Genomic DNA, 23,517 nt, shown 5'->3' on the forward strand with positions numbered 1-23,517 from the left:
TAAATAAAGAGTGATTCCTTTGGAAATCTTTTTTAGTATATTTAGGTGTGTACATACAGTTTCAGAGTGTATCATGTCCTATTTGATCTATGTTGTCTTGATCTATGTTGTCTGTGACTTTGGCTCTCTCTCTCTCAAACATGTTAATTTTCATGTGGGTTCATCTATTTTCTTAACTTTTTTTTTTTATTTCACAATGTCAAATATAAAATTGCTTTGACCTAGATTTCTTGCAGATTCTTTAGGTTCTATTGCACGTACGACTTGGAAATTATAGCTTAATTTGAATGGGAACGTTTAATTATTTTGTTAAATTGCATTTTAGCTGTCAGATGAAGTATTATGTCACTCTTCCATATGCAATTGAAAGTTGGTAATTTAGAGTCAGCCTTTTGTGAGCAATTTTTTACAATATTTAAAATTCCTGTCATATAACAGAGGATCAGTGTGAAGTATTCATGGAGGGAATAGTTTCTTCTGCAGTTGAAGAAGATTGGTCTTGAGATCTTGTTTCTAATTAACAAAAAGAAGCCCAGCAGCATCCTTTCATATCGAGAAGAAAACTAGGGGAAAATGTAGCATTGAGATAAGGCAAAAAGAGAAGTTCCTCAGCAGCATCTTGAAGAGTCTCATGTGCTGCAATTTTTCATTTTAGATTTGATTTTCCTTCGTAAACTGCTTAGGGGAAAAAAAAAGAAGAAAAGATAAGACTATTTTTGCAGAAAGAACGATCTCTTCTAACCTTTGCCTGCATTTGGCTGCTGCAAAATACAATAGTTAGGTCATAGACATATGGCAGCAAATAAAAACGTAATCGTTTCAAAGATAAGCCTGATCACAGCCAAAATCTGATACTCAGTAGACTCTGTGAGTGACTTGCCCTCTTTCGTCACAGTCTCATGGGAGTGTGCTCCTGCTGTACAATCTTCCTATTTTCTATATTTTGCCCACCCCCCTTTGGGAAACTGTAATTTCGGGCAGGGATGCCTGCTAGGAGGCCCCTCTGGGAGAAGGTGTGGACCCAGGGCATGCTTCTGCCACCATCGCTTGCCATCTGGGCCACTTTATTCACCTGTAGTTCATCTTAAACATATGTACTGATATCTGTTCATTTCTGTTTTCTCTCCTGTGTATGTTTGTGTATTCATAAACCAGCATGTCTTTAACAATGATGGTTTGCATTCTCTAGCCCAGGAGTAGACTAAGGGCTTAGAGTAATTAATATTTAGTTTATTAAAAGGCAGAATATGTGAACTAACTTTTTGCTCAAGTTCTGTTTATGTGTAATATTGAGTCTTCAATTTCTATCATCTTCTGCACCCTTAACTTAATCTTAGTAGAAAGGAAGGATGTCAGTTCTAAAAACTATATTTAGAGCTGTGAAAAACAGAATTCACTGCAAAATGGGATTTCTGATGGAAGCAAATATGTTTCCAAACAGTAGTTCTGCTTCCCAAAAGGGCAGGCCCACTGTAATACCCTTCGGTAGGGTGACAGACGGAGCAATCCAGGCAATCTGCTTGTCTCACTGTAATTTGCTACATATACTTAGTCCTGAACGACTTAAAATGAAAATCTCCATAAACCTCCATAAGCGGGGTATGTGCCCCACTAAATTTAAGCATTTAAACATGGTGGTTCTGTTCATTCATTGCTTGCCAAAGAGTTTTTAATTATGGTTTGCATACCTACATGTGCTGCGGGCCTAAGTTATTGATAAAATATAGTAACTATTTTTTCAACCTTCAGAAATCCATTTTGCCAACAGATGAGATTACACTTGATGTACCTGGATAGATGAGTTGTGATTCCTATATAGCTTTTTGGAAATACTGTACACATTCTACTGTAAATTCAAGAAATAGGCAGGCAGCTCTTAGTGGAGTTTACAGTGTCGGAAACAGGGAGCCATTTCTATTCTTTGGGCTATGTTCTTTAGCTATGTCAGGATGATAAACAGAAACTCCATGTTAATCTGGCTTAGTAAGGAGCTTTCAGGATGCAAGTTAGCAGATTTGTAATCTGACTCTTTGTAAACAGATACAGTTGTTGACCTTGCTCGTTCTGGATATGCTTCATCACTATAGCATCAGAAAAGCATTATACATTCTCCCCATTACCTAAATTGCACAAATAAAAATGGAAGCCAGGGCTTTCTGCCACAGATTTCTCAAATAACTGCATTATCCCATAGCAGAGGGCCTAGTGCTGTTTTCATGTTCTTATGCAATGCTTTTAATCCTCCGTGATCAACATCCTTTAAGAATTAGAGTGTCCAGTTTTTCACTCCCATTATTTTTATGGGCTCACAGTACACATACACTTGTTCTGCTTAGAAACCACTGCGTGAAATAAATTGATTAATAACAAGCTGTATTTAAGTGTTCCCCTGATGGACCTGTTGTCTTTTTCTATTTCTTTTTTTATTCTTGTTTTTATTATGCAAAATAAATCTTGCTTGTCATTTAGCTGCCTAAAAAAAGGTGAACACCAAACTATTAAATTCTACCTCTTTAAAGTGCTGAGTGTTAATTGGTTTTCTCAGTAGAAACTGTCTTGAGAGGCAATGTGACTATAGTATAATTGCATGAAAGCAAAATATCTGCAAAACTGAAGGAACCTCAAGTAGGTTTGTTTTCTATTAAGGTACTTGAAATGAATTAAAATTGTTAAAAACTGTTACTGCTGTGGCATGTAAAATAGTAATCCAGTGGCTTGTCTCTTCCCTTTCTCACAGAAAGCAGAAGTTTCTTAGTGAGAATCTCAGAGACAGCTCATTCTTGGAAGTTTGCTTGCACTCCTTTTTCTTTCTAAGATTAAACCAACCGAAAATGTGTCAGATTGGGTAACTCTCTTGCAATTTTATCAAGAGAATAGGACCAGATTTCACAAAAACTATGTATTTTTGCATTTTCCTCAACCCAGTTTATGCCCTGTCAGTCATATCTATTGTTGTGTCAGTGGTGCTTTAGTTTGGCAGTGGGATGATGGTATTCCTGTTGCATTTTATGTGGGAAGCTGGGTCCCTGGAGGGCTTTTCATATTGCATGCCCATTCAGAGTATCAGCAGTTGATCCATGAATCCTAGCTGCAGTGATAGTGTAATGGTGACTGTGGATCTAACTATTGCTCTGTAGCAACTCATTTTCCTTTTACATGACCTTTTTACCTCATGATTTTAAAATGTCTAATCCAAAACCAAGTAGCTAGACAGTGTGAATTATTCAGAAGTGCTGGCTGCAGCCAATTCCCACCACTAATAGAAAAGTAATCTATTTACTCTGGCTTTTTTTTTTTAACCAAAAGTATACCTGAAGCTGACCAAACAGCACATGGCTAAATAATATCTTTATCAGAAGAACTTTTAATTGCTTTTATATTCACTGATTTGTGAAGTCTCCCAAAGTCTTGAAGGAGCTGCTGTATTTCTTTACTCTTAATGGTCTCCTGCATCTTCCCATAGAAAAAGAGTGGGCTCTGATACTGAAGAACATTGCACCACTGTGAAGGTGGCATGCAGCACATCATGTCCTGGCACACTGTGTCTTGCAATTAGTGGTCAGATACTCTGTAAAGCGTAATTGAGTAGCTTTATACCAGACCGAAGCATCTGTTGCACCTACTTGCTATCTTGGCTTCATGCCTCTTACATCCCTGATATCAGTGTAGCCTTGCATCACTAGAAAAGCTGACAAGCTTCTGGAAGGTATTTTAGATCTTGCCTTCAGGTGCTTTAGTCCTTCACTAAATCTGTCGTTACGCGGTATGGTAGAATGCCAAGTGCTGCCGTTTTAATTCACACTAAATAACAACTAAGTTCGTTGAGGTGAGTGGAACTACTTAATTAGGAGCAAATCTGTAAACAGAGTTTCAAAATCTGATTCAAGGTAATCTGAAAGGGACTTACTGAGAAACAGGAGAATGGCCATCTTGCAAAGCAATACCTTTTTCACTCATGTGCAGGTGTGTGCACAAATACCCATGTACCTTTGTAGTGTCTCTAATGGAAAATTTGCAGTCATTTGCAATTTGTCTAAACATGCTAGACTGTGGCCCAATATTCACAGAAAGACTTTGAATCTGAATTACCCATTTTTCTATATAAAATTATTGGCTGTAAATATTTTTGTTTTCTTTTTTCTTCAGCTAATTCTAATGACCGTGAATGACTTCAGTGGCTTTAAACTGAAAAAGAGTAGATAAGAAAAAGAAGAAATTATTTTCTCTGAGGATGGTAAGGCATTAGAACAGTTTGCCCAGAGAAGTTGTGGATGCCTTGTTGCTGGAAGTGTTCATGGTCAGGTTGGATGGGGCATCGAGCGTCCTGGTCTGGTGGAAGGTGTCCCTCCCCATGGCAGTGGGTTTGGAACTAGTTGGTCTGTTAAAGTCCTTTCCAACACAAACCATTCTATGATTCTGTGACTTCAGTTCAGTGTCTCCAGCCATTTTAAGTAAGTAAAATATATTCAGTGACAGTGATGATTGATCTGCCTATCATATAATGAACTAGGAAGCAGTTTGCAGTATGTTAAAGACCTAAGTGTTTCCTGCTTATATTCAGTTTCTGTTTTGGGAAAACAAGATGTCATAATGGCAGAGTTAAGGAGAGAACTGCAGAAGACAGGTGATCAAGCAATGACTAAATAAAAACCACATAATGGAAGGAAACTTATTTTGGTTCCCTGAATATGATACAGAATTAAATATGTTTACCAGCGTTCATGACTAAAAAGAGAACCAGGTCATTCTGCCTTTCTTCCCTTCACTGCCACTGTAAACACTCACTCCTAACAGACCCTCTCAAACAGTTTTGTGTTTTTAGGCATTATCTTGCACGTCATCATGCTACTACATGCTGCCTTCCCTACTGAGAAACTATTATAGCACGCTGGACAATAAAGGCTGCCTGCTGTGATGAATGCTGGCTACCCAAGGGCAATGACATCCTTCCTGACTTCACTTCTGAGCTCCTGACTGTGCCTCTCAGCAGACCTGTATGAAAGATCTTAAATAAATTGATCCTTGGTGTTTTTCACTTATTCTTAGGTGGTGAAATAAATTTTTTAAAAATCCTAAAAAAAGGAAAAGTGTTTCATTTTATTGTTGTGTACAAAGTAAGCAACTAACAAAATTCATTTTGTTAACAGACAGAAGGAACTGCAAGTTAGCACAAATGGAGGAAAAATGTTGGTTTAGTCTTCTCTATACAGCTTGGTGACTTTATTTTTAATTTTTATTTTTTCTCAAGGCTTCAGAAAATGTATTTCAGCATCTGACTTGTGTATGGTTGCTCCAAGCTGCTCATAAATAAAGCTGATCAAGACTTCTTATTGATCAGATTTTGATTTCTTCTCTCAGGCAAAGTAAACCCAAGAATGCTGCATTTATCTGCTTGTAGAAATACTCTTTTCATATATTTAGATAATTGCAGCTGTAGTTTTATCAGTTTTTGATGAATTTGGAATTTCAAAGTATTTCTAAGAGTCAATTTCCTTCTGTTTTAGCTGTCTGCTGCTTGATTTTTATTTATTTTACATTTAACTTTTGGTTTGATTGGTGTCTTGAAAAGTTTGTGACACAAAAAAAGATTATAGAGATTGGAAAAATCCTTTATCTTTTGTTACATTCTTTAGTTTTCAAATGCTCTTTTAAATTTTTTGTCTTAGAAAAAGAACTCTGCTCTGACACTGTCTCTCTCAACAGAAGGAGGATGGCTGTTGAGGGTAAAAAAGTCTTAGGGTCAATTCAGTTATCCTACAACGTTTTCCTGATCTTCGGTGATGATGTGCCATGTTTTTGTTACAGCAAAGCTACACTAGGCTTTTGCCTGTTTCCATCTAACAGGTTGTTGCTAATTCTTTCAGAATCTACTATGCAACAGACACATTTGATTCCTCAGGGTGCAAAGGGGAGCAGAATGACCTATTTATTGCTTGTGTCTTATTCTCAAAACCTGTAGTTAAGTCTGACTTATTGAATCTGTAGGCTCTTGCAGGGTAGTGACATGGGCATGCATGCTGTTGTCCAAAAAAACATTCCAATATCTAGAACCTGGAAAAAGCAGTCCTTTCCAAAGACTCTTGAACAGTTGTGATAAATTTTCATTTAGAATAGTGTGCCGGGAAAGAGATGCAAGAACAGTTTCACTTGCGCACGCTGAGTGATAGTCTCTGTTTTTTAACGAGGTGTGCCAGGATTTGCAGCGTGCCTGCAGGTTGTCTGGTATTCTGGCTTGCTGGAAGCTGTGGAATCTCTACAAATGGGATTTCCTGGGCTCAGCTCCCAGTGTGGCATTTTTGCACTTTTTTAGGAGATACTCTCAATGGAGTCCTTTGAAGCTATTCCAACAGTTGAATATGACCCACTCCAGGAGATTTTACCCCAAAATCATTAGCTTGACCTGTATCCTTAACCAGCTGTAATCAGTTTCCCATGTTACCCAAAATGCTTAATTTGGTTGCAAAATCCTGTAATACCTACATTATCCTGGACAAGAATTATTTTCAGTTGTCCTAGTAGCTGTCTTTTAGAGTCCCAGGGATGTGCCAGAGCCAACATATATTATAGTCTTACCTCTTGTGATACTGTCTCCCTAAAAAACATTCTAGAAAAAAAGGTTGCAGATCCTATGTTTGAAGGTAGTTTGGCAGCCAGGGACCTGGTCTGCATTATGGTCAACTGATATCTGGGCAGTCCTCTCCCAAACCCTGCAGAACAGCCATCTGTGTTTGGCATATCTGGAAGCCAGAGGGACTGTCGTCTGACCTGGTGTGCAGATGCAGAGTTCATGAGCACTTGAGAAAATGTAACCCTGAGACTGATGTCTCCTGCAGAAGTTGTAACTGGATTAAGATGCCTCTTAGCGTATCTATTCCAAATATTTTGAGAGAAATTATTGCTTTACATGGATTCGAGGCAAGAAAGAGCTTTCCAAAGAAAACCATTAAATAAATTTGGTGAAATCTAAAGCTTATGGTTTCTTCTCCTGAAAATTTGCATTTCGATGTTGATAATGTACTCGTCTGTCACAGTGGAGATTTTGAGAGTTACACTGAAGATGAGCATGGAGTAATCTAGTTTTCCTATTTTGTTTTCATCTTACATAGAAGTCCACTAGTGACTTCTGGAAAACCCAACTCCAGTAGAATAACAGTAGTAAAAAGAAGGGGAAGAAAAGGCAGTTCATTCTTGTGACACAGGATAAGTGCAGCACTCACAGGTGCTGTGTAGCTTGGGACTATGAGTTACAGGCTGTTAAGTGTTCTGCTAAGCCATGTGTTTGATTCTACAAGTAAAAGTAAGTGAAAAGTAAAAAGACATTTGCCTAGTACTTTCTTGGAGATTTTACGCTTACAAAATAAAGTTTCTGATCTCCAGCAGATCACTGCACTTCCAGTACCAGTACATATTTTGTTTCTCCCTACTGGTCCTTCGTGCAACAGTTGGTATTCAGCTTTGAACATCAGCTATGGTCCTTTGCATTCCAAACATCTTTGGTTGTGAAGAACCCTTGGTGGTTTCTACTGGACACCAAGATAATGACATGTACTACATGCTTGTAGTAGTGACCTACAGACCTCATCACCGACCCTTCGTTTATCCTGCATCGAGGCTACCCAAGAGATACTACCAAAACTTTCCAAACAATTAAAATGAACCAGGATTTTTTCATAGTGTGTTTTGTTTATTTGTGGGTTTGATCCTTTCATTTGGACCATGTATCTTGTACTCTGGTCAAAAAGGTCTTTTTCCATGCAGAGATTGGGTGAAGTATTGTACCAATAGATGCCAAAAGACATCTCTCCAGCCCTTGTATTTAGTCTTGGAAGAACATCAATTTCCTTTCAAATTTTGGCTAGTAAAACTAGGCACATACAAGGCTCCTTCCCTGTTTTTTTTTTAATTTTGGCAAATTATGAACTATTAAAATTAAGATCAAGCTTCCTTCCACAACCTTGCATTGATTAGACTTTTTATAATCTGGTGGTGTTATAAACCTCTTGCAGCAATAAGAATACCATCATTGATGAATGGAGGAACTCTCATTTAAGCTGTAGAACAGGCACAAGTGTTTATATTAAAGATCTGTAATTCCCATGTTTTGTCTTCTGCTGGGAAGAGTTAGATACCATGCAGAATTTTCTTGGAGCATAGTTTCAAATACCAAATTAAATACCTTATTTTTTATTAATAAACTATTTGATGTGAATACCCTTATGGGCTGTTCATTCCAACAGCCTGTGTGGTCTGAGGGATGTTTTTCTATACTTGAAGTGATCATATTAATACTCAGCTTTAACTCTTGGTGTCTAATCTGGTACCTTTCTAATCATAAATTTGACATGTCGAAATGCCAGATTTTGAACCTAGGACAAAGTTACACTGGGCACGAGTATGAATTGTGAGAGGAGTCGCTGGAGAGCTACCCTGCACAGAGGGATCTGGGGATGCTGGATCTGGGGCAGCATATTGGTGGGAGTCAGCAGTGTGCCCTGGCAGCCCAGAGAGCAAACTGCATCCTGGGGTGCATCAAACACAGCATGACCAGCTGAGCCAAAGAGGGGATTATCCCACTGTATTTGGTGTTGATGTGGCCTCATCTTGAGCACTGAGGACAGTTCTGTGACCCACCATTTAAGAAGGACATTCAGGTGCTTGAACGTGGCCAGAGGAGGACAGCACAGCTGGTGAAAGGGCTGGAAGTCACCATCCTGTCAGGGGTGGCTGAGGCCTTTGGGGCTCTTCTAGTTTAGCAAAAAGGAGACTGAAGGGTGACCTCATTGTTCTCTACAGCTTTCTGAGAAGGGGAAGGGGAGGTGCTGAGCTCTTCTCCCTGTTATCCAGTGGCAGGATGTGTGGGTATGGTTCAAAGCTGCACCAGGGGAGGTTTAGATTGGACATTAGGAAGCATTTCTTTACTAAGAGGGTGGTGAAATACTGAAACAGGCTTCCTAGACAGTCGATTGATTCCCCAAACCTGTCAGTGTTTTGGAGGCCTTTAGACAATGCCCTTAACAATGGTTTAGCTTTTGGTCAGCCCTGAACTGGTTAGGCAGTTGGACTAGATGATTGCTGCAAGTCCCTGCCAGCTGAACTATTCTATTCTGAAATATTTTCTGACTTGGTATTCACATTGGCATGGCTTAACCCCAGTTGGCAACCAAGCGCCACACAGCCCCTCACTCACTCCTCCCCTGGTGACACGGGGGGAGACCTGGATGAGCAAAAGTGAGAAAACTCATAGGTTGAGGTAAAGACAGTTTAATAGGTAAAGAAAAGCCACACATGCAAGCAGAGCAAAAGAAGGAATTTATTCACTATTTCCCATGGACAGGCAGGTGTTCACCCATCCCCAGAGAAGCAGGACTCCCTCACATGTAACAGTGACTTGGGAAGACAAACATTTCTTTGAATATCCTCCGTTCCTTCTTCTTCCCCAGGTTTACATGCCAAGCATGATGCCATATGGTCTGGGATTTCCCGTTGGTCAGTTGGGGTCAGCTGTCCCAGCTGTGTCGCCTCCCAAATCCTTGGGTACCCTCAGCTTCCTTGATGGTGGTGTGGGGTGAGAAGCAGAAAAGGTCTTGGCTCTATGCAAACACTGCTCAGGCATAATGAAAACATCCCTGAATTATCAACATTGCTTCCAGCACAAATCCAAAACACAGCCCATACCAGCTACTATGAAGAAAATTGATGTTATCTCAGCCAAAACCAGCACAAACAAACTCTTAGCAATTCTGTTGTCCTACCTTTTTAAGCTACAGACAGGTTTTTTTGTAACCTTCTTTGTTAAATGTCAGAGAAATAACAAAATTCACTGGGACACATTGGAGTGGTTACTGGTTTTGCTACTCTTTGATTCAGACCCTGTCTGTGAAGAAAAAAAATGAGATGAATGCACAAAAATAGGGAAGTGAACAGTGCACTGCATGGCTGGATGATGGGGGGAGGTGACAGTCCTGCTCCACTTTGCACTGGTTCAGCCTCACCTCGAGTGCTATGTGCAGTTCTGGGTGCCACAATGTAAGAATGATAACAGGGCTTTGAAGATGGTGAAGGGTCAAGAGAGGAAGGCATGCAATGAGTGACTGAGGTCACTTGGTCTGTTCAGCCTGGAGAAGAGGAGACTGAGGGGAGACCCCATTGCAGACTGCAACTTCCTCATGAAGGCAAGTGGAGGGGCAGACACTGATCTCTGTGGTGACCAGTGACAGGACCTGTGGGAATGGCCTGAAGCTGTGTCAGGGGAGGTTTAGTTTGGATATCAGAGGGTGTTTGGGCACTGGAACAGCTCCCCTGGGAAGTGGTCACAGCACCAAGCCTGACAGAGTTCAAGAAGTGTTTGGACAATACTCTTGGGCACATGGTGTGACTCTTGGGGATGGTGCTGTGCAGGGAGTTGTGAGTCTCTTCCAACTCAACATATTCTATGATTCTATGATCTGTTCCTTGTACCCACATTTATAAAGCTCTAGAGAAAGGTAAGTATGATACAGGTGCCTATTCAGAGATATGGCAAGCTTGTAGCAGCTTAGGACTGTGCAAGACCTTTCTTTATTTGTCTTTCTGGTCAAAGGCTACATTGCTGTTGCAGAGTATGAGATTCTGGCAGTCTAGATCTGACTTTTTTTTGAGGTTATTTTGTCAGGGGGAGGGCAGTAGAGGAGGTAAACTGCAAGCTGCAAGAGTTAAGAGACAGAAGGAGACATGTCAAGAAAATACTGAAATATCTTGCATTCTAGGTGATTTTCAGAGCTTATCTGAAGCTGTAAGGGATGGGAAAATCATTTTAATCTCTGGTTGGCTTGTTCTTACCAGCTCTTGGCCTGAGGACAGCAGAGGTTAACAGCAGCACAGTATTTCCTGTACTTCTACATGACAGTGAACAGGGTGATGGTGGGAAAACATGCTGCATTCAAACTATCTGTAGCTTCTAGCTTTAGTGTCAAAGATATTTTGGCCCCACAGACGATTGATGGATTAGATATTTTATTGTTTTTATTTATTGGCCAAACCTTAACTCATATGAGCTTAGTGGTTTCCACACTAAGATATATGGGAAGCTGGCTGAAGCAGTCGCATTAATAAATTCTTTTTGAGAAGTGTGATACATTGCTGAGTTCCAAGAATTTACAGATATGAGATGGGGAATGATTGGCTGTGTAGGAACACTAGAAAAAGTCCTGAGAGAAGAACAGCAAACTGAATGTTAGCTACTGATGTAGACTGATGAGGAGAAAGAAAAAACCAAAATGGAATGTAGAACCAGCATTGTCATATGCAAGATAGTAAGTAATTCCTGTTTTACTCACTTTGCATTGAATACCATCTCCAGTTTTGAGCATCCACAGTTTAAAATATGAATAAGGGTGATCAGAAACCTAAAAAACATAATGTCTAGTAAAAATTGAATTTTAAGTGGTTGTTTTGCCTAAAAAAGACACAGTGGAGAGACATGGGAAAAGCACTCAAATATGTGAAGTGCTTTTGTGTGAAAGAGTAAAGAATTGTTTTCTGTGTCTGCTGAGAAAGTAATGAATAACAACCTTGAGTCGTGGCAAAGAAAGCTGTTTTCAGGAACAAATACCTAATGTTTAGAATCACAAAGAATTTCAGGTTGTACAATCTCCATCCTTTGAGGTTTTTAACAACAGGTTATAGTTAGGCCAGTATAGCAGTGGCTTAGATACATCATATTTTTCTTTGGGCAAAGATTAAAAAATAAGTAGTCTTCTGATAACTTTAGCTGTTTAGCACTCTTCTGTGTTCACTAAATTTCTGACATTTCTGTGATCCACTTATTCTTTGTTCCACCTGTCTGCCAGATAGAGCCTGACAAAGTTGAGCATGTTCTTAGTTGAGCATGTCCTTGGCTGGTTTCAGTTCTGGGGTACTCCTGGTTTGTTTCTTTTTTTTTCCTCCTCTATTTTTTGCTGACTTGTAAAATAAATTAATGTGTCTTCTAAAAATACTATATTCTGTGAGAGTTAATTTTGTAACTTCTACTTGGAAAGAAAAACAGTAGAAGTTGGTCTGCTGATCTTTAGGAGTGGAAAGTTGGAACTGTGGCTGCAGCTGGAGTTCTTCAGGGTGGTACTGGCAGAGAGAAATTAGTGAAGAATCACCTTTGGGGGCCATAGTCACACATGAGCCTTTTGTGTTATGATAAATCCACCTTAGCTTCAGCTGGTGGGGTGAAAGCTGCATAGTGCCAAGGTGTGGAATACTTTAGTTATTTACCAAACTGAAATGGCAAGCTTTGATCTAAAAAGCCTCTTTAGTAATTCTTACAGATCTGGCCCAAAATTTTGGTCTGAGAGTGACACAGTCTACAGGCAGCAGCACTCTTGGATCTGATTCCAGCTGAGAACTTCACTGTATAGCTGTCATCTTCAAAAGGAGCAGAAGTAGAAAGCAGCAAAACTCAATCTATATAATTTGTGAAAGGAAAATAAGGTACCATAAATATTTTATATTGTCATTTCTGTATTTGTCACTCTCAAAAGATAGAATGAAAACCATTAATGTCATTAAGTGAATGGCAGTGAGACAACTACAGAGATTATGAATGAAAGGGATATTTTTGGTGTTGATAACATAGGAATAAATAGACTTGGCAGCTGATTATGGAAGACTTAGTAAGTGAACTGAGAAGAGCTTTATTTAATACAGTTAGGAAAACCTGCATTATTGTATCTTGGCGTTTAGTCTTCAACCAGCTAATGACTGAGCACAAATACTCTTCACATTGTATTGAATAAATGTAATTCTTTTTATTTTCTTCTTTTTTAATTATAAGCTAAATGAAATAGAAGTGTTTAAGTGTCTATTTAATAAGAAATTGATATATTGAAATCACTATTTCTGTATAGTTAAGTCACATCTTTAATTTAGGTATAAGAAGTTACCACTGCAGCTGTAGTTAAAATGAAAATCATTATCATAGCATTAGTTTAAACATCAAATTTTGAAGAACAGAATCTATGTATTCCTGAGATGAATCTACTACTGTTGTTGTCTCTAGCATCTGTAATTAGGTACAAAAAAATCCTGTTATGCCTCTTTTTATGATAATAGCTAATAAACTCATGTGCTTGACATATTCTTTTTTATCTATCTGAGTTGTACTCACTCTTGAATTAGTTCAGATAATTACAGCCAAAGCTTATCTCCATTTCTCTGTCCTCCAGAAGTTTCTACGTTTGCTTTGGCTGACCAGAGACTCAGGTCTGTATAGTTCTATTCCCTGCTGCTGTTCACATTTAGCTGACATTGTTTTATTCTGAGAAGAGAGGGTGTTTATCTGTTAAAAAATACAATGCTTGTGAAATACAGAATGTAGCTTACAGTGCCACTACATTTTGTAATAGGGTAAAAGAGCACAGAAAAGAGCATTTCATCATCTTTGATCCAAGGAATTGTCTTACCTCTACATCTTTATTTGTGTGCAATTACTTATGATCCCTACAGTCCTCCCTCTGCTGCTGTAAATTATGTAACTGTGTTATATTTTGTCTGCAACATTAGCAAATGATATATGGAAATCTGATACAGTTTCTCAAGTGGCTTGTAATCAGGCAGAAGTAAAACTGGGTTTACGTGGCAGGGATTTGGTAGTGGGGAAGTTGCAGGGGTGATCCCTGCAACTTGCATCCCTGAGACGATGTCAGGAGCCATCCCATTGTCTCACAGAGCTAGTTCCAGGTTTTCCAAGGTGAACCTGCTGCTGCTCAAAGCTGAGCCCATCAGTGTTGCTGGTGGTGCCTCTGTAATAGCAATTATAGGAAAGGCTAAACAGTGGGGCAGCTGTGAGAGAGGAGTGAGGGGAAAAAGAGAGAAACAACTCTGTAGACACCAAGATGAAGGAGGTGGACGAGGTGGTCAGGTGTCAGAGCAGAGATTCCTTGCAGCACGTGGAGAAGAGGAAAATAAATTTCCCTCCCTCAGCCCATGGGGAGCCATGGTGGAGCAGATATCCACTCTGCAGCAAGTGGAGAGCCCATGCCACAGCAGATGCACGAGCTCTGAAGGAGACTGCAGCCCACAGACAGCCCACAGAGAGGAACCCACACTGGCACAGGTCTTCTGGCAGGACCCGTGACCCTGCAGGGTGCCTGTGCTGGAGCAGTCCCTTCCTGAAGGACTGCACCCCCGGAAAGGACCCATGCTGGAGCAGTTCTTGAAGAACCGCTGCCCAAGAAAAGGACCCACTCTGGAGCAGTTCATGAAGGGCTGGTTCCTGTGGGAAAAACCTCACACTGGAGCAGGAGTGGCTCAGATGAAGCATTTTGGGGTGACCACAACCCCTATTCCTCATCCCCCTGTGCTGCCGGAGAGGGGAGATAAGAGTCAGGAGTGAAGTTGAGCCTGGAAAGAAGGGAGGGGTGGGAAAAACTTTATCAAGCTTTATAAATCTTTGTAAATAAAGAAAAATAATGAAAACTGTAGGTTCCTGACGGGAGATCTCTATAAGCAGATCTTTGAACAAATGGTTTATTGCAAAGGGCGTGGGTATAGGGGCACTGCTCAGAGCTGCCAGACTCAGCTTGGAGCAGGCCCAAGAGAGCAAGAGAGTAAGCGGGTAAGAGAGAGAGAGAGAGAGTGTAAGAGCAAAGAGAGTGAAGAAGAAGTAGTAAGAGTGTGTGAAGTCCTGGTTACAATACAATAAATCATCTTCTGTACTGAATATTCTAATTGTCACTAACCAATCTAATACAAGATACAAATCCTATAGCATTTACATACAGCCTATAAGAGTTCTTATATTACCATAGAGTGTTACATCTTAACTTCTAAAAACTACTCTTTGGACCCCTTCTGCTGAGCTAGTAGGGTCTGCTCTGACCCTTGGACCTGCCTGCAAGCAGAGGGTATTGTTCAATCAAGAGGGGATTACCTTCAGTCGGCCATACCATTGTTTTCCAGTTGTTCAGTAACTAAGACTTGGTATTTCAAAAGTGGCTTTCATTTCGATGTTGCCTGTAGTTTTCATATTCCCAAAATCTTTTGTCAGGCAATCATATTTATAAGACTTTCCTGTTTCATCTTCCCCAACAAAAACCTTATCACTCCTGGCTACTGCCTGTGAGTCTTTTCTGCATTCATGCTGTTTTCTGCACATCCACTGCTTAATTAATAATAAATAATTGATGATCCAGCAATTGAGCCTAGAGAAGGGCAAGCAGTCTTCAGCAGTCTTCCCCCCTACCCCCATCTTAGTTTTCCAAGGAACTTAGATTTTAAGATGATCTAAAGGATGCAGAGAAATGTCCCCTTATCCTGAAATCATAGGAAAGGAAGGTCTATGTGCTGTCATGAAGGTGAAGGAGGGTCAAATACCCAAGGCAAATGGTTGTTTATTTTTTTCTGTCTTTTTCTCTGATTTAAAAATCAATACATTTCTTTAGCATGCTCACAGAGATCATGCAAAGAAATTCTTTCTCTCCTATTATAGTAGTTAGGGTTTTTCTTGAATTGCCTGCAGGCAGAGGTGGATGATCTAACAGGGAATGAGTGATAGAGCACAGCTACATCGCCCCACTGAATATACTGTGTGGATTTAGTGGCAGAATCTATGCTATGACACCAGAAAGATATATGGTGTTTCAAAATGTAGGAAAAGAAAAGAAACAAAAGCAAGAAATTGAAAATGAAGTATATTCTGAGGCACTGTGATAGTATTTTAAAGAATGAAAGGTGAGGGTTTAAAAACAAGGGATGAAAGAGGTATTATCAGATGAGGTCATGTGAGCTGTCACTGGGATGATCAAACAAAGTTGTAATTATTTTTTGTTGTTGTTGTTTTAAAGACAGAAATATTTAACCTATTTCCTATTTATTTTGGAAGAAGAAAACATCTGTCATGGAAACTGTATGATTTAAATAAAAAGCATATAGCAGTAATAATGTAATTAATTTTTAAAGAAAAAAATGGAAGTGTAAGAAGATTAAATTAACAGGATTACAAATGTAATCATAACAGACAATAGTATTAGATCTTTAGCAACTATTTGGTTGCTGTAAAAGGCTGCTGACAGATGAAATAATCATCATAATCAAATATATCAAGTTAATTTCTGTATTTCTAAAGTACTTTTCCTTCACCATATCAGAAAAAAATATTAATGACAAAATAGAGAATTAATACTTCTGAATGGACACAATCTTGGCTGCCCTCATGATTTGCAGTAGTAAAAAAATTTATTAAATTTCTCTGAACTGACCTTTGATCAACAAGAGGTGGCAGGTTTATTTCAGTGCATAAGAATTGCTGTTAAAGATTTCATTTACTTTTCAGATAAATCAGTCTTTACGTTAGTAACTACATTTCAGCTCTTTTTTTTTTTTTCATCATTTAGTTGCTTAAGAAATCACAAATTAATTAGCTCCAAGAGCTGCCAAACTAAATCTTTAATTGTTTATTTGAATTGTAAGGTATACTTCCTTCAAGAGTTAGAGTAATTAAAACAAACAAAAAACTCAGGATTGACTACATGCAGAATAAATGTGTTGTGTGTTTTTTAGAGATTTGGGTGAATTATTTCTTCTAATTTTGAAATGGTTGTACAGTGCACTAAAAAAGCTGAAATAAGAAGTTATGGCCAGAAGTAATCAATCTCACTGTTTGTATCCACAGGCCATTACATTTCTCCTAGTTAATCCTGTATGATCCCTTTCACTAGACATAGCTTGTGTTTTTTGAGGCACAACTTTCAGGAAGTTATTGTGACCCTACCTAAGTATCCTATTATACTGCAAAGACTACTTGCTGTAAAACCATTTCTCACATTGTTCTGTGCCTTAAGTTGTTTTACACTGCTGTGTAAAGAACTTAAAAATTCACATGACATTTTCTTGCTTTGTCTGTTTCTCTGTATCTGTGTATCACTTGGCTCCTCTTTCCCAAACTGAGCAGTTCAGAACATTAGATTAAAATAGTCTCTGCAGTTCTCCAAGTATGGAAGAGGACAGACATCTGCAGGAGAAAGCCAACGTTTTCGAGTCAGAGGCCAGGAGAAAAGCACTGACCTACCTACCAAACATGTTCTGCTGTAGGTGATCTTATCCTTTTTTTCTGAGGGTATTTTTTTTCATCTTTTGGTATCACAAAGGGTGTTGGCAAAGTTATCAGAATGTTTTTTCCTAAGAAACAGCAAGTCAGTAGTGTAATTTGGTTTAGTGGGTGATCTAGCGAAAAATAGGGAAGTATTTAAGCAGTATTGCAGTCTTTTGGAGGGGCCTGTCTACATGGAGGCCTTTGGGGTATGAGTGTAAAGAATTTAGAGCAATCTATTTGTTAATTATCATATGGGCACTTCACACTTTTGAAATTTGAATAATGTTTAAGAATCTTATATTCTTTTACATTATTAGTAATATTTGGTTTGTTTACTTGGGATTTTTTTTTGTTTTTTAATTTATTAAGGTTAGTGAAGTACAGATGGTTTTGGTAAATGAGAAATTTTGTTTCCGCTGAGTGATAACTTTTCTACAAGGACAGATTTAGGAATATTTCTAGTTAACTTCATACTTTACTTGTGTTGATTTGTTTCTCAACAGGCTTTGTTTTTCAGAGATTGCCTGAATTAACTGTCTTCCAAGCCTATTTTAGATTTTTCCTTTCCATTTTACTGCAAGCATGACACTAATACCAAAAGTTAGCACATGTTGTCTTTAATGTGGCAGCATATCAAAGCTTTCCTGAAGTGCAAAAATTTTTTCATTCCCGTTAGCTCTCATTGTCACTTCATCATACTGTAACTTAAGTAAGCATGACCATGTTCATTTTTAGTTGCCTAAGTACTGAACTAGAGTTCTTTCATTTCTGTTTTTTTCATTTTATTTCTTCACTTGCTTGCTTCTGCAAAGAAACTGTGGAATAGTGATGCTGCTGATAGGCTTCTTACACATTCCAGGTGTCCCCAGTGATATGAGTACTGAAGTCAAATTCTTTCCATTCTTTAGGTTATTCCTTTTGAACTGGTAAAATTCTGTGTATAGTTTTATTTTTATTTCAAAGGTAACAGTTCTCAAAATCTTTGGCTTCCATTGCTGGTTTTGATTCAGTATTCCCCATTGCCATTTCCCATTGCCATTATGTTCTGCTCTTAATTTTCAAGACTTTCCATTCATAGCAATGTTTCATTTTCCAGATTTTTTCTCATCTTCTTATTGACCCTCCTGGCTTTCAGTATTTTTCAATTCAACTAAGTCAGGTTTATATCTGTATATATTTTATTCCTCTTTGCTGCTTTTAGCCCTCTGAGGAATTTAATGTAACTTGTTTTTCTAACCTTTCAGACTAGAAATTTTAAAGTGTTTTCTTCTTGCGGTTTCCTTCAAGCAGAAAACAATCTGTTATCCTGTCATTATATTTGTACTAGCATTATATTTTAATTATCCCAGCTTCAACCGTCATTTCACATCTCTTCTATGTTTTTCCTTCTTTATCCCTAGACTTATAGGATCACAGGTTAACTCAAGTTAGAGAGGACCTCAGAAGGACTCCAGTCCATCCTCCTCCTCAAAGCAAGGTCAGCTGTGAGGTCAGTCCAGGTTGTTCAGAGCTTTATTCAGATGGGTTTTGAGACACTTGAACGAGTGAGGCTGTACAACCTCTCTGGGCCACGTGTTTCAGTGCTCACCTGAACTCTCTCCAGTTTATCAGTGTCCTTCTTGCATCAAGGGCAGGCTGCAAAACTGGATGTGTATTTCAGGAAGGGTCTGATGACTTTTTAATAAAACAGTATGATCCCTCCCCTCTGTCTGCTGGCCATGTTCCTGCCAATAAAGTCTGGAATGCTGTTTGCCATCTCTCTGCTGGGACATGCTGCTGACTCATGCTCAATTTGCTGCCCTTCCAGCCAGGCAGTGCCCAGCCTATGCCATTGCAAGGGTTTCTTCCTTCCTAAATACAGGACTTTGTATCTGTCCTTGTTGAATTTCATGTATCTGTCCTTCATGAATTTCATGTCAGCTCATGCCTCCAGCCTGTCCAACTCTCCCTGGGTGGCAGCCCTGCCCCTAAGCATATCAACTGGTCTCCCCTAATTTGGGGCCATCTGCAAACTGGATGGTTGTGCATTCCATTGCCTCCTCCAAGTCTTTGATAAAGATCTTATTGTGTAATTCTGTATGAACACCCTTTGCCATATTTTTTGTTATAAAACAATTGTTTCTTGACAGAAAATATTTTTTATTCTTGATCCTTGTGCTTAGATTTGCATGGCTTCAAGCAGTCAGTGTGACTCTCAGTAAACTATGCTTAAGTATATCTGGTGCAAATGAAAAGGTTCACTGAGATTTTTTGCCAGTTTTAGTGGCATCTTTAAGACATTTTAGAAATCAGTATCGCTGTTAAGAAGTTTCTCATTTTGGAAGTTGTACCTTCCAGAATTTATCTCTGAGCAGATAAATGATATTTTGCATCTGCTTCAGTGCAAAGTGACTGTTCACAAGAAAGTGAGGCTGGTTTTCCAAGGCTGTTATGCCACTTTGCACTTTGTACCTTCCACCAGAGAGGGAGTAGGTTCAGCTGAAAGGCAGCAGCTGACACACAGTTGCCCTCACTAAGCCAGTGAAATGCTATGGGAAATATTTCTGTGCAAAACCAAAAACCTTCTGTGCAAAGGAAAAAAAATCCAGAGTCTGAATTAGTGTTTCATTTAATATATTTGGTTACTGTATCAGTCCTTTTTTTTTTTTTTTTTTTTCCCAAAAAGGACACAGCTGTGCCTGGAGGAAAAGGAAGGTGATGAGGCCAGCAAAGCTTCTGTTGAGATAGGTGGCAGTGCTGGGTTAATGGTTGAACTTGATCTTAAAGGTTTTTTCCAGCCTAAACAATTCTGTGATTCTGTATCCAACACCTTACTCTTCCTACTTCTGCACCAGTCACCTTCAAGGGAACCTGCTTCAGCTACTCATCAATTTTATACCTATTGGTTTCCCTCAAATAGCTTGTCCTGTTTCCTGAGAACTGCAGTTCCTTATGTCAAACCCTAACATTTTTATTTATATCCAAAAAGAGACAGAAAGCATCAGAACCCTTCAGTTAAAGTTCTTGCAAACAGAAAGGCAGTCCTACCTACTAGTGTAAGATGCTTATGAATGATGTTCTTAAGTGGAAATGAAAAAGATCGTCTATTGATTGAATAAACTGGGCTTAAAATGTTCAGTGTCAAAGTTCCATTGATGCTCCCAGGATCATAAGTGACTGTGCCATTTTTAAATATAGGAGCTGGACTTCTAGGTCACAACCTAAATACTTCTTAAAATTAAATTCTGGAGCTTGAGCCTTATTATTTCTAAGAGAAAAGGAATGCCTGACTCAGATCTCTTAGCTCATTTACACATTTAGGCTCCACATTGTATAATCAGCTGTCTGAATGGCTTGAGACACTTAATATGTGCACTGGGGCAGATGCTGAGTTACAATCCTTAATCTCATCCATGTTTCATCTCTGAGCTGCATCTGACAGTGTAGGCATAGCTTCTGGTTAGCCTGACAGTCACAAATAGGGAACTGGATTGTTACTTCTCAGAACACACAGGGAATGTGGATGCCCCAAATCCATTGATTTTCAATTGGAGTGGACACTTGGCCTACTTAAAGCCTTTAGAAATTCCCAATCAAGACAACTGGAAGCAGGCATTTGTTATGCTTTCAGTGTAGAGGGACTGGTGTTAGTAAGTGGTAGGGAGAATAATTGCATGGGAAGGAAAATGTACTTCAGGCTGATGATACTTGTGCTGCTTGCCCAGCTGCAAGGCTCTGATTCTGGAACAAGAGGGCATGGAAAGGAAGAGGGAGGTTCCCTTCAAATCATTGCAGCTGTACAAGTTAAGGCAACACACAGAAACAAAAAAAAATCCCTGCACAAACCAAAAAAGAAAATGCTTTTAGAGCAGCTGGTAAATTGAGACAAAAATGTCATTGCCCCAACCCATAATGAAATATAGTGCTGTGAAAATGCTGCTTCCTCATCTGGAAGTAACAAGATGTTTCACCTGGTGTCATTTTATCTGATCTGACACGGAGATGTGAAGTCCCCCAGAGCATCTTATAAATTTAGAAGGGAGTTTGTAGACAAAAATTCTCCTGTCAGTCAAGATCATGTAATCACAGCTTCTTCCTGATGGACAAAACGTTTGTATTTAGGTATCACATTTACATTTAACAAATGAACTAAATGAGGATAGAATGTCTGAATTTGTAAGCTATTTTTGCTTTAAATTCAATGTTTGAGAGTAGGGCAGAAAGGTTCCATTAACATCAATATTATGCATTGTGAGGGCAGTGGGTGTGTGCAATGGCATCCACAAGGGAAGTGAACCTGGGCTGGGAGCTGCTGCATTCTCGTGGGAAGGAGCTGGTGGCAAAAGCTTCAGGCTGGAAGGGCTGGCACACTTAGCTGCTTTTTAGGCACTGATGGACCAGAGTGCTGTGAACAGGTGTTGCAAAAGGGACTTGATTTCTGGAGCTGGGAGGACGCAAGGCACCCAGAGCACTGCCTGGGCTTCTGGTCACGGTTGCTCTTTCCAGTTCATGCAGCATTTTGAGTCTTTGCTTTCAGTTCTGCTGGGAGCTGCTGCTGGCTGCTACTGGGAATGGCTGAATCCTGCTTTGGGAAGGCTGAGCTCCTGGGGAGGAGCAGTGTTAACTTTGCCACAGCCATTAGCACAGCAGGGACACGCAGCATCTCTGCTCAAACTTGCCTGTGGTGGTGTGGAGGGTGTGCAGGGGTGGTCTCAGCATCCTACAGGGCATGTTCCCTGTTACAGACTAGCACTAATGTCCTTTGCATGTTGGAGGCCTTGACTGGGATGGCACATCAAGGGAGGCTACTGCTGGCCTGTGTGGGGCTGCAGAGCCCCAGGGGCTTCTCCTGGGGACCTGCACACTGAGTGAAGCACTGACTTGCCTGGGGAAGGAGCTGCTGGAGAGCAATGCTGCCATTCAGGGGGACCTGGGCAGGCTGAAGAAATGAGGTGGCAGAAATCTTATGAGGTTCAGCAAAAGCATATGCAAGGTCTTGCCAATGGGGTGGAATAACCTTGCGTAAAATGATGGGCTTGGGGACGAAATATCTGGGAGGCAGTGGTATGAAAAGGGATCTGAGGGGCTTGGTGAACAGCAATTTGTGTGTGAACCAACAGTGTGCTCTTACAGCAAAGAAAGTCAGCTGTTTCCCTTGGCTGCATGGGCAAAAGCATAGCCAGCAGGTCAGGGGAAGATCCTTGCCCTCTACTTGGCATTTGCGAGACTGACTGTGGAGCACTATGTCCAGTTTTGGCCCCCCCAGAAAAAGTAGGATGTCAACTTATGGAGACCAAATAAGGTGGCCAAGGGACTGTAGCAAATGGCATTCAACACAAGCCTGAGAGAACTGGATCAACTCAGGATCCAAAAAGATGGCCAAGAGACCACCTTAGTGCTGTCAAAAAGTACCTGAATGAAGGGTACAGAGGAGATGGAGCTAGATTTTTCTTGGAGGTATACAGATATGATAAGAGGCAGTGGACACAAGCTATAATACAGAAAAGTCTGATTAGGGGTTAGGAAAAATGTTTTTACCATGATGGTGATTAGGTACAGGAACTGGTTTCCAAAAGAGGTTGTGGATATTTTCAAGACTCAAGTGGACACATCCATGAACAACCTGATCTAATTATACCTGCTTTGAGCTGAAGGCTGGACTAGGCAGTTTCTCCTGACCTAATTATTCTAATAGTCTGTAATCTCATATTTTTATGTAAAAGTTGGAATTTCTCTTTGTTCAAATAATAATAATATTTCCTGAGGTCTGTATTTAGTAGACCCACACCAGCCAAATTATTTTTTATTATAATGTTTTCTTTCAGGAAAAATTACTAATTTACTGAGGTAGTCATTTAACAAATTGAGCACCAAAATGCAGTTAAGATATAAATTTATATAGCTTTGTTCAGACTGGCAGTGTAGAAAGACCTGTTTAGCTGCTTTAAAGCACATGCATTTCACTCAGGCACATGAATTTCACTGTAAGAGGCAAGGACTTTTAGATGTTGCACTGTCATACAGTATTATGCCTAACTCTTGTTGAGTAAGTGCTCTATGTCAGGTTTAAGCCCTACCAGTAGGATTTGGTCTTAGGTTTTTAAACTTTTATCTTTTGTTTGTTAGCCTTCACATACTTTTGCTAATCTTTTTATTTCTGTAAAATTGCCAGGTATTCCCTGAAGTTTCACTGGAAGATGTTTACTAATGTACTTATTGTTCAGGATATTGAAATCAAGGTCCGGAGTTTCCTAATTTAAAAATGTCTCTTTTTCTTCTCATCCAGGTCAATATAAGCAGCCTGTGCAGAGCACTGCGTTCATAAATGTGAAACAAGCCCGCACCGTCATGTTTGGCACTAAGAGGTCAGTTTCCACCATTTTTGTTATACTTTGCATCTCAGAAAAAAAAAAAAGTATGGCTGTTGTGATTCTAATCTGAAAATTTTGCATTTTCTAAAAATCTTGTTATACAAAACA

The 23,517-nt window shown here is 39.5% G+C and overlaps 1 protein-coding gene across 5 annotated transcripts in view; it reads left to right on the forward strand.

The window, feature by feature from the left end:
* The window catches only part of OXR1 (oxidation resistance 1), a 276,422-nt gene that overhangs the window by 16,186 nt on the left and 236,719 nt on the right, over positions 1-23,517 (forward strand). For 3 of the 5 annotated variants that reach the window (XM_017731272.1, XM_017731278.1, XM_017731289.1), the window contains exons 1-2: positions 16,946-17,054; positions 23,325-23,403. In XM_017731272.1, the coding sequence (XP_017586761.1) occupies positions 16,961-17,054; positions 23,325-23,403 (173 nt within the window). In that variant the 5' untranslated portion in view covers positions 16,946-16,960. Of the gene's footprint in view, positions 1-16,945; positions 17,055-18,527; positions 18,549-23,324; positions 23,404-23,517 lie in introns of those variants that run through there. The other 2 variants (XM_017731284.1, XM_017731281.1) reach the window with 2 other exon arrangements.

Source organism: Corvus brachyrhynchos, unplaced genomic scaffold, assembly GCF_000691975.1.
Source record: "Corvus brachyrhynchos isolate BGI_N302 unplaced genomic scaffold, ASM69197v1 scaffold710, whole genome shotgun sequence".
NCBI lineage: Eukaryota > Metazoa > Chordata > Aves > Passeriformes > Corvidae > Corvus > Corvus brachyrhynchos.